General features: G+C 38.5%; 1 protein-coding gene and 1 pseudogene across 2 annotated transcripts; one reads left to right on the forward strand and one right to left on the reverse strand.

Moving 5' to 3' along the window:
• The first annotated feature begins 2,502 nt into the window (after positions 1 to 2,502).
• Positions 2,503 to 4,389, forward strand: LOC148725837 (uncharacterized). Its single transcript, XM_088730783.1, has 3 exons — positions 2,503 to 2,992; positions 3,083 to 3,328; positions 3,727 to 4,389. The coding sequence occupies exons 1-3, from the start codon at positions 2,748 to 2,750 to the stop codon at positions 3,887 to 3,889; spliced, it is 654 nt and encodes a 217-aa protein (XP_088586909.1). The 5' UTR covers positions 2,503 to 2,747; the 3' UTR covers positions 3,890 to 4,389.
• On the reverse strand, positions 3,604 to 9,147 carry LOC148725838 (uncharacterized; annotated as a pseudogene). Its single transcript, XR_015990821.1, has 9 exons — positions 8,736 to 9,147; positions 7,960 to 8,406; positions 7,584 to 7,807; positions 6,758 to 7,298; positions 6,044 to 6,479; positions 5,630 to 5,802; positions 5,093 to 5,280; positions 4,660 to 4,851; positions 3,604 to 4,351 (listed from the first exon to the last, which is right to left on the reverse strand). The product of XR_015990821.1 is annotated as an uncharacterized LOC148725838 (transcript).
• Between the last annotated feature and the right edge of the window lie 3,793 nt (positions 9,148 to 12,940).

Consider the following 12,940-nt stretch of genomic DNA (forward strand, 5'->3'; position numbering starts at 1 on the left):
ATGAAAAAGCAGGTATTTCTTATGATGAGGCGATTTCGATGCAAAACAGCCTAGATATTGAAAATCTATTCTGTTCGTCGGGCGGTTCGGAATATAGTAGGAAATCACTAATTGATTTTGTTTTCTGTTGAAGTTTGACGTCAGAATATTAGTTCCTTCATGCGTTTCAGTTCGAGCTTACTGAACGCAAACAATGTGATATTTTTTTTATAACAATTTTTTCAGCCTTGAGTATGAATACGCATCTGTTTGCCTTTTGGATACCGTAAAATATGATTTTTTAAAGCTGGAGCCCCAGGTGTACATGAGTGGCAAACAGGAAAACTTATAACATAACCAAAGTAAAGCGCGCGCTCTGATTGGTCAATTAAGCATCCCCCATTTGCCCATGGGTGTACACTGCTGACGTGAGCAAATGCAAAGACTATTTTTCCGCGCGCGCTTGTTTTTTCTGGTCACGTAAGATTTGTTAAATAAAAGGGAACTCTTTAGCTACAATGTATCAATGTTATGTTATAAAGCAAATGGTAAACACCACACCGTACACTATTGAGTTATGAATGCACTTGGGAGGTTTGCTAAGCACTCAAGAAGCTAGAGTCGCTCTCGGCTATCGCCTCGAGCGACTCTTATGCTTCTTTCGTGCTTAGCAACCTCCCGCGTGCATCCATAACTCAATAGTGTACGCTGTGGTGTTTACCATTTGTTAATTAAAATATTTTTCAAATTCTTTTGATTCTTCTCGCAGAATAAGCATACATATATAAATGTGTGTGTGCCGATGATTAGGCCTCTTTTTCGTGTCGTTCGCTGTCTGAGGTCTGTCTGGGGTACCTGAGAGTATCTGGCTCTCGTAGCTGACACATTTCCTATTTGCAGTCATAAAATTTAAGATTTTATTCATTACAAGAAGTGGTAGCGGAATCAGCCAAACCATACAAATAACCTGTATTTTAAACTTCTTCGATCTTCTCCTTTAAGGTTCTTTATTTCACATTTGGAGTTAGATTATTTTTTATTGATGTAATGAAAGTGGTACTTCACTTGAAGCTACTTGAGGTTTGTACCTTTTTGCTGTCTCACCATGTTTTGTTTCTTTCCAAGTTTTTTTCTGTGGTTCATATTTGAAATTCTGCTCTGCTTTCCATTGTCTTAGTCTTATTTTTTCTGTTATTTCAGCGGTACTCACTTCTTCGCTTTTCAAGGAGCAACCGGAATGTAATTATCTTAAGCTTTATTGAAACAGATACTGTATAATTTGTGGTAATTACCTCAGTCTTGAACTTTCCTTTTTTTGCTGATGAAAAATAAAGTGTATGGCGACCCTTTTAAAAAATACGAAGATCATAAAGAGGAAAGTATTCCTATTTTCCCTAAAAAAAATTTCAAATACGACCAATTTTGCTCAGATTGTACAACCCAATAAAGTGACGTCTCTTTTATACTTCCTTCAGAGGCTCTCAGACATTCCCACAGGTCATACTTTTTTAAATTGCGCTTAATGTTAACCAAAGTTTTTCAACAGCTTGATATTCTGGCATAATTTCGATTTTGGATACATAACTTCGCAAACTTTAGCTTAGTGTTGAGAATTGAAGGCAGTGAAAAATTGCCCAAGTTCGATAATTACACTCGGTTGACGTCATGATCCAAGCCGTTTTAGCCAATATTGGTTAAAACCACTTCCTATACCTACGTGTCGCTAATATGACAGCTACCACTTGCGGTGATTAAAAAGCATGGAAAATCAAAACCACAATGGATATTTCGTGCAAGCTATAGAGCGCAACGGATCATCCAGAACTAGACGTAAATACACATACCTAAGCTTCTTACCGAAGTTTTTTCAAATTGTTTCATTGCACCTTGCCTCTAACTTGTGGGACATCGAGAATTTGGTTGGGTAATTTCATAAATGGTAGTAAAAAGTCAAGAAAGACCAAGAATGTTTAGTAATGAAGATTAATGAGTTGCTATTAATGAATGACACACTTGAAAAACAAGGTAAACGATTCAAGGATAAACAAACACCCAAACTAAATAAACCCTTTAAAATCAAAGTAAATCTCTCCTCATTTTATATCGTTACCAATAAAGCATGCGAGAAGTTTATGGTCCAATATCACTGTCTCGCGGACAATGTTAATTATTATTCTAGATGGGGTAGAGTGACTGCGTTGCAGAGTTATTTTGCCAAACGGCAGAAAAGAGAGTTATTTAAAGGCATGGGGCTTACGAAAGCAGAAAAGTTTGGTCTCCCGCTTGGTTCACGTAACGCCTGCTGAGCTAAAAGGAAAAGGAAAAGGTCACTAACAAGGTTAAGCTAAGAAGAACGAAAGACAAGCGAAAGAAACGCCTTTGCCTTCGTCATTGTTTTCTCGTTAGCCAAAGTTTATTTTAAGAAATAGGTTTGAAACTTTTAACTCAAATTTACTATGGCCAGTTAAATCAGGAGATAGTGTTTAAAGTGTATATGACACGAAATTTTTTTTTTCGTTGATAGCTAGTTCCATGTGTATAATAAACGGTTTGAGATTTTAAAATGAATGAAACAAATTTTTTGGTCGATTTTTAGCCCCCGAAACATGCTAAATTCATGTGTAAAATTGTTCCCGGAGACTGGGGCGAGAATTGGACTCGTGACGTCAGGTTGTTTGATCCTTTGATTGGCAAGGTCAACAAATATCAGTGTTTTCCTTGTAACACGCTGTGATTACTCGCTTAATTCTATCGTTTCACGCTTCGAAATGTCCAGCGATTCCGAGAGTATTGAGTCGTCTGACTCTATAGAGAGTATGGATTGTGGAATAAGCGACAGTTCTGAAGAGGAATGGGGAGTTATCACTGGTGTGATAGCTCCATATCAAGATGAGCCGCTCGCGGACGAGAACGACGAAGAAACTGGCGTTTCGAGCGAAGAAACCGATGTTGATGAACTTACCCCGTCAACTCTGGAGGCTAGATACGAGAGAACTGTAGACGTAGATTCCTGGTTAGTAAAACTGGTCCTTTAAAATTCCTTGTATATATACTTATAGCAAATCTTTGTTCGACAACAATTCATTTTTGCTGTCTTCTTCAGGTGTCGCTGCGAGCAATGTAATACCGGGACGTTAGTTGGTTCCCTGGAGTTTCGATGTTGCAGAGAGGTAACAAATTCATCTGCAAAGATGGTTTTTGATGGTTCCATTGAACGGATAAAATGCATCACACAACACGAGGACTACCATGCGATTACGAACCGCGCAGTTCTTCTCCAAGTGGCTCCCTTGTTGAGAAACCAAGATGGAGGGACTTACCGTCGCCGAGGTGGAATGTCAGAAAACGAGTCAGTACATTTTTAGTAAAAAACAGAAATGAAAACATACAATGTTTAAACTAGCATAATCACTTTGGTGGGCATAAAGCATTAAGCTTCAGATAAATCAGGGTAAATTAAGTCATCTCAAGCTATAAAAGTTGACCAAGTTAGATTTGGCATTTACTTGGACTTTTATCTCATGCACTCACCTAACATAAAACAGGAACTAATAAGATTGCTTGCAAAGTAGCTTGTCGGAAAATGTAAGCTTGAGAAATGCTCTGCAGTTCATTATCAATTCGTAAACATAAATATTTTTTTATTTGAATGTGTGTGTCATGGGGAGGTGAAAGGCAGGGTCCTGTAGTAATGTAGGGCATTCTTACACACCTTCCCATATAATTTTCATTGTGCTTTTACTCTAGGTTCATTAGAGCTGTTGCATACCGATGGACCACGATGTGGCTTTGTGGCTACATGGGCTGGGATAACAGAAGACCACTACCAGCCTGTGTTTACCATAATATCAGAACAAAATACCAGTCACAAAATACCAGAGGTTTTGCTGCTGCTCATGACAAAGAGTAGCATAGTACACATCATCAAAACTGTGACGTGATTCTTCTACACTAATTTCACATACAGTGTTTTGTGTCTCGGTAAACAACAATTTTCAAATTGATTGTTATGGGTGGTTGTTTCTTGTTCTATTGTTTGGTAATGTATGGACTGTGAACCAGAAACAGCGTAGGTTTTACATGCACACTAGTTTGACTACATTTAAAATTTCACCTTGTTGTAGGTACAATGCAAATATTGTAAGTTGATGAGTACAGTACAATGCAGGCATGGAAAATTTGAAGTAAAAATTGTACTACGCAGAAAACCTTCCTGTGACAAAAGTTTGGTCACTTTATTTTTTGCAAGGGCTTTTGTGACTTCGCAATGGTTTTTGGCAAATTGAGCAATTGTAAGGTCGTCTTGAAGTGGGTTGACTGCTGCTTGGGGTATTGTCACTGATAGACATCTGTACTTTAGCCTGCTCTGCATCTGTAAAATAAATAAATTTATTTAATTATGTTAGTGCATTTTTAGTTAGTTTGTTTGTTTGTTTGTTTGTTTGTTTCGCATGCTTTTACCATGGAAAAAACATGTAGAAGATATCCTCCGTGGAGACAATCAGATTGTGCATTACCATGATGGCAAACTTGTTCCCAAGGTCTTTTTTTTCCCCAGTTCAAGTGGGTGGGAAGAAGATAGACCCTGAGGACAAGGTTGCATGACAGTTGGTACGTAGAACATTATGTCATATTTGAACATTGAGCTTCATGAGCTTTGAAGAGTCAAAGCAAACTAACCTGGTGGAAATAGTGACGTTTTCTTCATTGCCTTTCTTGCCTGGTAAAACTTTACAGCATCCTCTTTATTTACTCTGTCTGGGAACTGCCGGTTGAGGGGTTCTGGTACCCTTGCTGCATACTTCTCATGTACTTTCTTCATTTCTGCCTTTGGCAAGGTGAAGAGAAGATTCTTCAGTGTGTCAACATACCCTGAAAAGATCACAGCCCAATTCATATAAAATGTCGATGTAATTTGAGAAACGTGCCACAGTGTTTTATCAGGTATAAGGAAACAAGGTGAAGCAGAGTCTTTTACACAAGATGCTGGTCAGTAGTACTTATCATGGTAAAAAGAGTGATCTGACTCCTAATTAACAAAAGAGCATAACATTTCCTACACTTAGTTCAGTGTAGCCACTGTACTTTTAAAATAATAATGGTCGATAATTACCATAGCTAGGTGGGGATGCCACCTCTCTAACAACCTCTTCTCCCAGTCTAAATTTTGGATAAGTCACCCGAATGTAATCTTTTCCATCTCTTGATGTTTGGGTTTCTCTTCTAAGGTTTTCATTAAAATGCAAGCTTGCCAGTATGTGCCTAGAAACTTTTACTTTAGATGAGCAAACACATGAAAATCTGAAAAAGAGATTGTGTATGATAATGGTTGGAACACAAGAGAAAGAACCAAGGAAAGGAATTAAGGGGATGGGAATGTGATAAATGATAAAAAATACTGTTTTGTGTACTTGCATACATTGTAGACATGTTGCATGATGTCTGGTCAATAGATCATGTGTAACATTTAGCAGTCACATACCCATTCATTTTGAAAAATGACAGTTTTTAGCTAAAACTGCAATACAAAACACTACTTTGGCCATAAAACTTCCAGGAATACTACATCTACAGAGTGTAAAAGGAAAAGGATAAAATATTGTATGCAACATATTTAGGTGAGAGTCACTGTAATACAACATACACATACCTGCAAATAGAACCTAACCAAGAGTAACAAATCAACTTGGGATGCCAGTTGTTTAGGGTGGCATGGAAGCCTTCTAGGCAACTTGTCTGGGCATCTGGTGAGAGTTTTTTTTATGTCATTCAGAAGGATCTTCTTTGTCAACAGTAATTTCAATTTGTCATATGCTGCAGTGCCTACCAAAAGTATTCTTGAACAATTTTAAAATGACACACTACATTGTACATTGTTGAGATTAGAGGATGTAAAGTATGTATGAGCTCATTTGCCAATTTCAAATGATAGACTTTATCCCAAGAGTGTCATCATCCAGTCATTTAACTCCACACAAAGAATATGACAAGGAGGATTGAGAGAAGGGTAGCCACATGGGTACTGATACTGTATATCATCAAAAGCAACGAAAAAATTCCTCACCAACTCTTATCCACTTTCTGGGTTCAAGTTCTCCGTGATGACATTGTTGATAGAGTGGATCTGGGTGATTAACATGTTTATTACTGACATGGCGCATAAATGAATTCCATTTGGCAATGATAAGAGACTCAAAGCCAGCTTTTGTTGAAGTCGCACACCAGTACATATGTCTACGTATTCCTTTCATCCAATATTTGATTATTTCACATCCTTTCTCTTTACTTAAACTCAATAACTTCTTAGTTAATGATCTTGCCACATGCCAAATATCATAGTAATGCTTGGTATTGACACAATTCTCTCGAATCCACTTTGCTATGCCCCTGTGCCGGTCAGACACAAAAATAGCAATTGTCAGACCAACACGCTGCAAATAGGAAAAACATCTCTTTGCCCCCTCGAGTTCTGTCTGTTGGCTGCCACCAGTTTCATTTGCCTGAGTAATAAAAGGAGAAATATAAGGGAATGAAAGGTTACTCACTACAATTATAGTTGTAACGTTCATGTTAATCGTGTTTGAAACAAACATAACTCCCACTGATAATAAATAATAATCTAGTAACTGGGAATGTACTACCAGTTAGAATACCCTGAAAATAGCATCGTAATAATACTATAAAGCAATGCAGTAATATCATGCAATTCCATTAATATTTTTTACATTTCTAGTAACAATTGATGATAATTTATTCTTCCGAAAAGAACTTGACTTACCTGAACTAATTCAAAGTGGACGATTTTCATGATTGTGGTGCAGAACATTGTGTAGACCCCATATTTGGCAGAGTGCCCCACTGAATCAAACCGTCCATCCCCTGTCCAAGCAACATTTTTTAACTTTCTGATCTTGCTGATGAGATTGGCTTGGTATGTTTCCCAGTGATGAAGAACAACTGGAACTAGGAATGACTTCTGGTGCCTAAAATAGGTACGGGCAGAGAATACATGGAGCCCCATGTGGCGGAAAACCAGCAATATCTTGTTTATAGATGCTCCAGCCATCAAGACTGCAAAGCTCAACAAGATATTGCCAGCAGGATATTTTCCAAGAACAGTAGGCTGGGATTTCCAGATGTAGTTACCATGGCATTTTGAACAGCTCTGTGTTACAGTAACCATGGTCCCATCTTGCTTCATCCTTGCTGTAGGATTGCTTTCTTTACACTTGAAGCAGAAAAGTGTGAAAATATGAAGCAGCATGCTGTAAAATACAATGAACTTGGGTTCATCATATTCAGGGGTATCTGGATCAACTCTGCAAAATAAAAGGCATGGCTGAGTCCTTTCAATAATATACTCAAGTTACATAATGAATTATTGTCAAGTGGAACAAACAATAAACTCAGACTCAAACCCAGTAGCTACTTATATGTTTTGAGGGTGAGAGAAGATTGGATATGAGAGTGAATTGATGAACATGAGGAGTTATGGATGGGAAAAAGGGCTATTTTCCCTTTGTCCTTTCCCATAACTCCCTAAGTGCCTCAATCCACTCAAGCAAGTGGTATAATTACAATGAAAGCTACAATAGTAGTCTCACCTGATATCTTTTTCCATGCTTTCTTCTGAGAGATTCTCTTCCTCTTCATCATCATCAGTACCTTCAGCTTATGTGGAACCTCCTGCCTGTGACTTCCAGTCACCATCCTCATTCTCTGTTGCCATATCTGTATCACTCCCAGTGCTTGACCAGATAAAGAAATCTTTGGACCCACTTTCCTCCTGCATATCAATTTCCCCTTCAGACGCTGTTTCAATTACTTTCTATAATAACAAACAAACAAGAAGGAATAAATGATCCAGTACTAGTGAGAGTGAGTAGCACTAGGAACACTTGAATCAAGTTCAATATGGATATTCTTTTGCCATTATACAAAGCTACAAGAAAGCATAAATCGGTTTTGTTTAGCACTCACACTTTTGAGCTCTCTTATCTCCTTTTTCTGTTCCTTTGCTATTCTCCTTAGATGCATAGTTTGCTTCTTCTGATTTTTTAATTTGGATTTATATACACAATCTACACAAGAGCTCCCTTGCAATGGTGTTATGTTGGGGGATGGAGTTGTGAAAGAAACAGGTGTTGTATTGACTGGCGTAGCACAGGTATTGTTGGTGGAGGTCAAGGCAACTGGAGAAGTGAAAGGAGTGATAACAGAAACAGTAGCAATTGAGGCATTGGTGCTAGCAGAACTTTTATCAATTGGGCTCATGCACACATCTGTTGCGATGTTGAACGGATTCTCTTCATTTGTGTCATCATCATGATCATCTACAGGGTGACTCATTGATTCTTCCCTGGCCTCATCAACCTTCTTTTTCTTCGCCTCCAACTCATGAAACTCTGCAAAGGCATCACGCCTTAGCTGCAGCAAAAACATAAAATATCCTGGTTGATAAAATATATCGAGCACAAGACACCCTTGCTTTTGCTAAGATTATATATAGGATTCGAAACGATCACGAAGCTTGTATAAATCAATACTCAAAACTCCAGTGAACATGATGATGATTCACTAAGGTATAGGATTTAGCAGTTCAGTTTGCTTTCAGCACGGCAAAACCGCAATTAGATACGGACATTTTACACAATGCTTCCAAAAATTTTATAAACTCACCACAGAATAGGTTATTTACATCACAAAAGCTTACACATGTTAATGTTAATGATCGGAGATCACGAGAAAACGCTTACCTGTCGCCTTCTGCGATCTGTCAGAACTTCAGGACCTTCTGGTAGAACTGCATGTCTTGTTGGAACAGAGCCCTTGATAAGAACTTTGTTCCGTTTTACTTGCGTCATACCGTCCAGCGAAAATGCCAAGCTGCCCTCGTAACAACTTTGCTCAAAGTGAGCCGAACACAACGAGGCATGTTTGACAACAGGTTCGCCGAAACCAACTCGGTGCCGCTGCACGAATTTCACCCATTGGGCTCTCACTGTTGGATTTACAGGAAACTGGTGCACCGAAATACCCGGTGTGTAGCTGGTATTCGTACAGCTCCTATTGTTGGGCGCCCCAGCCACACAATAACGTCCACCTTTCCGTACTGGCCTCTTCTTTTCCGCCATAGACCACTTTCATAAATGGCTGCGGATTAATATTAAATTTGCCCGAGTGGCCTCGCTTGAGATAATGTATTCTTTTGAATTTTGTACTGGAGAACGAGGCCACCCTGGCAAATTTATATGTAAACAAAAGAATTTTAATCCGGCAGCCATTTATGAAAGTGGTCTAATGAGAGTTAAACAACCTGACGTCACAGGTTAAGTTCACGTGACCTTTTGGCCGCGCGTTCGAGGGGACAAATTTTAAGCCAACTTAGCGCGTAGTTTAACGAAAACTATGTGTTTACAATTATTTTCAACGATTTTGAACTCTCGAACCGTTTGTTATATGTATCGAACTAGCAGAAAAGAAAAAAAAAAATTTCATGTCATATACACTTTAAAGGACTTTTTTTTCTTTCGCATGTATTACATGTTCCGCTAAGTTTTGAAGTCTACTGAATTTCATTAAAAGAAGTTAACTACGTTTAGAGCCACAGATTGTGAGTCAAGTCGTCACTTTTCGTGAAGTTCGTAATTCATTTATCAATAGTTATAGATTTATTTTTGTGCCTAAGCCACACGTTTGGAAAACATCATTATATGCACGTACCGGGAATCTCTACTCTCCAAAAGTCTTCCAGGCGTAACTAACCACAGCCTTGAAATCGAAAGAACTTTGTGATTCCTTTGTTCGTTCTTAGAATTTATCTCTGCGGGAGGCAACCGATAAGAAATGATCAATTTGTGTGGCATATCAAGGAAGATGATTCAAATTGTTTCAATTAGTGGGATGGTTTGTCTGCCTCTTCGGTTTTTGGTTGTGAACTTTATTTGATAAGTCAGTTTCAACTTTTTCAGTGACTCCCAATATCCGATAAATATCTCGTCTCAATGGCCAGTTTAATACATGTACTTTTTCATTAATTTCGGCCATATCCCCGGCCGGTCAAATTGACCAACGAACAAACTCTGCTCTAACCAATAGCGCTACGCAATATTCTGGCCCTGAAGTCAAGTAAAGAAACACGTTTTTTGCTTCTAACAGCAAATAAAGAACTGTTCTGAATACAGCTTTCGTTCCGAAATATTTCTTGATCACTTTCGTCTTCTTATCTACAGATTCCATGTAATAAGAGATCTCTCCTCTTAACATACGGACAAATTTGCATATTTGCTATGATCTCTGATCCGCTTACCAGTTTGTACACATGCGAAAAATTTAGCGATTTTCATCTGTTATCTTGATTTCTGAGTAAAACTTAGTATGCATCTATCCATTTTTTCTTTTGAAATAAGTTATTAAACGGTCTTCTTTCACTGGAGCTTGTTTTTGGGAAAAAATGATTTATAATAATTTACTGCGCATTGTGTTTGCCTTTCCAAGTCTTTCTGGTTGATCCAACATTTTAATTTTTGCATAGGTACGCGTTACAATCAGCTGCAGGTGCCAATGGGTTAAAGAAATTTTTGGATACCACAGTCAAACTGACTACATGAGGAGCTTAGGCCCCTCTTGACAAAATACACAGGCACGCACAACCCCGCCAGACTTTAGAGTCAACTGTTAACCGGCACGAATGCACCCCATATAAGCGGTGATTACATTTAGTTTTAATCATAGGTTACATTATTGCATAGTTTTATTCAGGAGTTACTTGAAAACTGCCAGTATGACTGAGTCAGTATTTACGCGCTCTTATCAATTGCTAACAAGTGCCATTTTGAGGAAAATCGCATATAGTTTTTTCTTCGTTACACTTGAGACGTAATGGGCATTGCACCCAGTACACTTAGCCATAAAAGCATGCTGTTTATCCATAGCAGTTTTTAGGATCTTTGTATAAAGTTCCATCTGGTTTTCCACATGTGCGTAGTGTTTTTGAGTATACTCGCCTTTTTGTTGATTTTTGTGACTTAACAGTCACAATGAAAAGAATAGTACAGTAAACAGACAACAACATTATAACAAGTAGAAACCACTATCTTCTTTAATACAATAGTTGATCAACCTTTCTGTGATATTTGGATATACGGCAACAAAAACCTTCGATGTTCTTTGATTTCAATACTCAATACTCAATAATATTTCAATACCACACACTATCCACATGGCCGCCAACGAGTACCACAACAACAACTTTCGCTAGGCATCTGGGGATGCCTACAAACACAACCTTTTCGGTACAATACACTACATTCCTCCCTGTTTTTCCTTTTTTTTAGAGAAACACCTAAACATAAATAACAAAACTTCTACAATGTCTTACATAGAAATGCAAGCCCGGGCCTGCTGTTCATAAACAAAGTCGAGTCGGATTCCTAACATAATATCAATGAGCCTACAACAAATAACATTCAATTATCCCTTAGAAAGTTCGTAGTCATCAAATCGTTTAGGCGGTCTGACATTCCGAGCTGGCCTGGGACAAACTATCTGCTTAAGTGGACTTCGGATAGTGGCAGTGGTCTGCTGAACAGACATCGATGATCCAGTTGGCCCTGGCCTTTGGGAGTTCATCCTCCCCTTTTACTACTTCTGTTTGGCTTGAGATACAATGAAATATATGAAGTTCATATATTTTTTGTACTGCGGTATCAGATACATATGATGCATGATCCTCGCAGTAGATAGCGCTATTTAAGCAATAGCGAAAATCAGACCTGAAAAAAATCAGGCCTGTACGGGATTCGAACCACTGACCTCTGCGATACTAGTGCAGCGCTCTACCAATTGAGCTAACAAACCAACTGGGAGCAGGCCGTTGAGTTGATTCGTAATAAACCCGTGAAAGTGATAAATGAGATACAATGAAATATATAAAGTTCATATATATATATTGTGTGAGGAAAAAGACAAGTAAACTACAAGTTCATCCCTACAAGCCTGTTTCGTGGTCGCCCACTCATTCTGAAATCCCCTGATGAGTGGGCGACCACGAAACAGGCTTGTAAGGATGAACTTGTAGTTTACTTGTCTTTTTCCTCCCACAATATATACTTCGCTCTACTTCTATGCATTGAGCACTGTTCTACGAAAATCAAGTCACACTTTAAAGTTCATATATATATATATATATATATTTTTTCGCTATTGCTTAAATAGCGCTATCTTTTTTTTTTTCGCTATTGGTAGAGCGCTGCACTAGTATGGCAGAGGACAGTGGTTCGAATCCCGTACAGGCCTGATTTTTTTCTGGTCTGATTTTCGCTATTGCTTAAATAGCGCTATCTACTGCGAGGATCGTGCATCATATGTATCTAATACCACAGTACTAAAAATATATGAACTTCATATATTTCATTGCATCTCATTTATCACTTTCACGGGTTTATTACGAATCAACTCAACGGCCTGCTCCCAGTTGGCTTGTTAGCTCAATTGGTAGAGCGCTGCACTAGTATCACAGGGGTCAGTGGTTCGAATCCCGTAGAGGCCTGATTTTTTTCTGGTCTGATTTTCGCTATTGCTTAAATAGCGCTATCTACTGCGAGGATCGTGCATCATATGTATCTAATACCGCAGTACAAAAAATATATGAACCTCATATATTTCATTGTATCTCATTTATCACTTTCACGGGTTTATTACGAATCAACTCAACGGCCTGCTCCCAGTTGGCTTGTTAGCTCAATTGGTAGAGCGCTGCACTAGTATCGCAGAGGTCAGTGGTTCGAATCCCGTAGAGGCCTGATTTTTTTCAGGTCTGATTTTCGCTATTGCCTAAATAGCGCTATCTACTGCGAGGATCCTGCATCATATGTATCTGTTTGGTTTGTTCCTTCTTGCTCACGATGGACGGGCGTAACATCGACTTTCACCTCCAAGGGTTTCTGTTGTTACTTTTTCC

This window comes from Stylophora pistillata, chromosome 8 (assembly GCF_964205215.1).
Source record: "Stylophora pistillata chromosome 8, jaStyPist1.2, whole genome shotgun sequence".
NCBI classification, from domain to species: domain Eukaryota; kingdom Metazoa; phylum Cnidaria; class Anthozoa; order Scleractinia; family Pocilloporidae; genus Stylophora; species Stylophora pistillata.

What these genes read in the sequence shown, in the direction of transcription:
- LOC148725837 (XM_088730783.1), top strand. Translation starts at nt 2,748, where the DNA reads ATGTCCAGCGATTCCGAGAGTATTGAGTCGTCTGACTCTATAGAGAGT. An exon ending in ACTGTAGACGTAGATTCCTG is followed by an intron (nt 2,993 to 3,082) that starts GTTAGTAAAACT and finishes TGTCTTCTTCAG; the next exon opens with GTGTCGCTGCGAGCAATGTA. An exon ending in GGTGGAATGTCAGAAAACGA is followed by an intron (nt 3,329 to 3,726) that starts GTCAGTACATTT and finishes CTTTTACTCTAG; the next exon opens with GTTCATTAGAGCTGTTGCAT.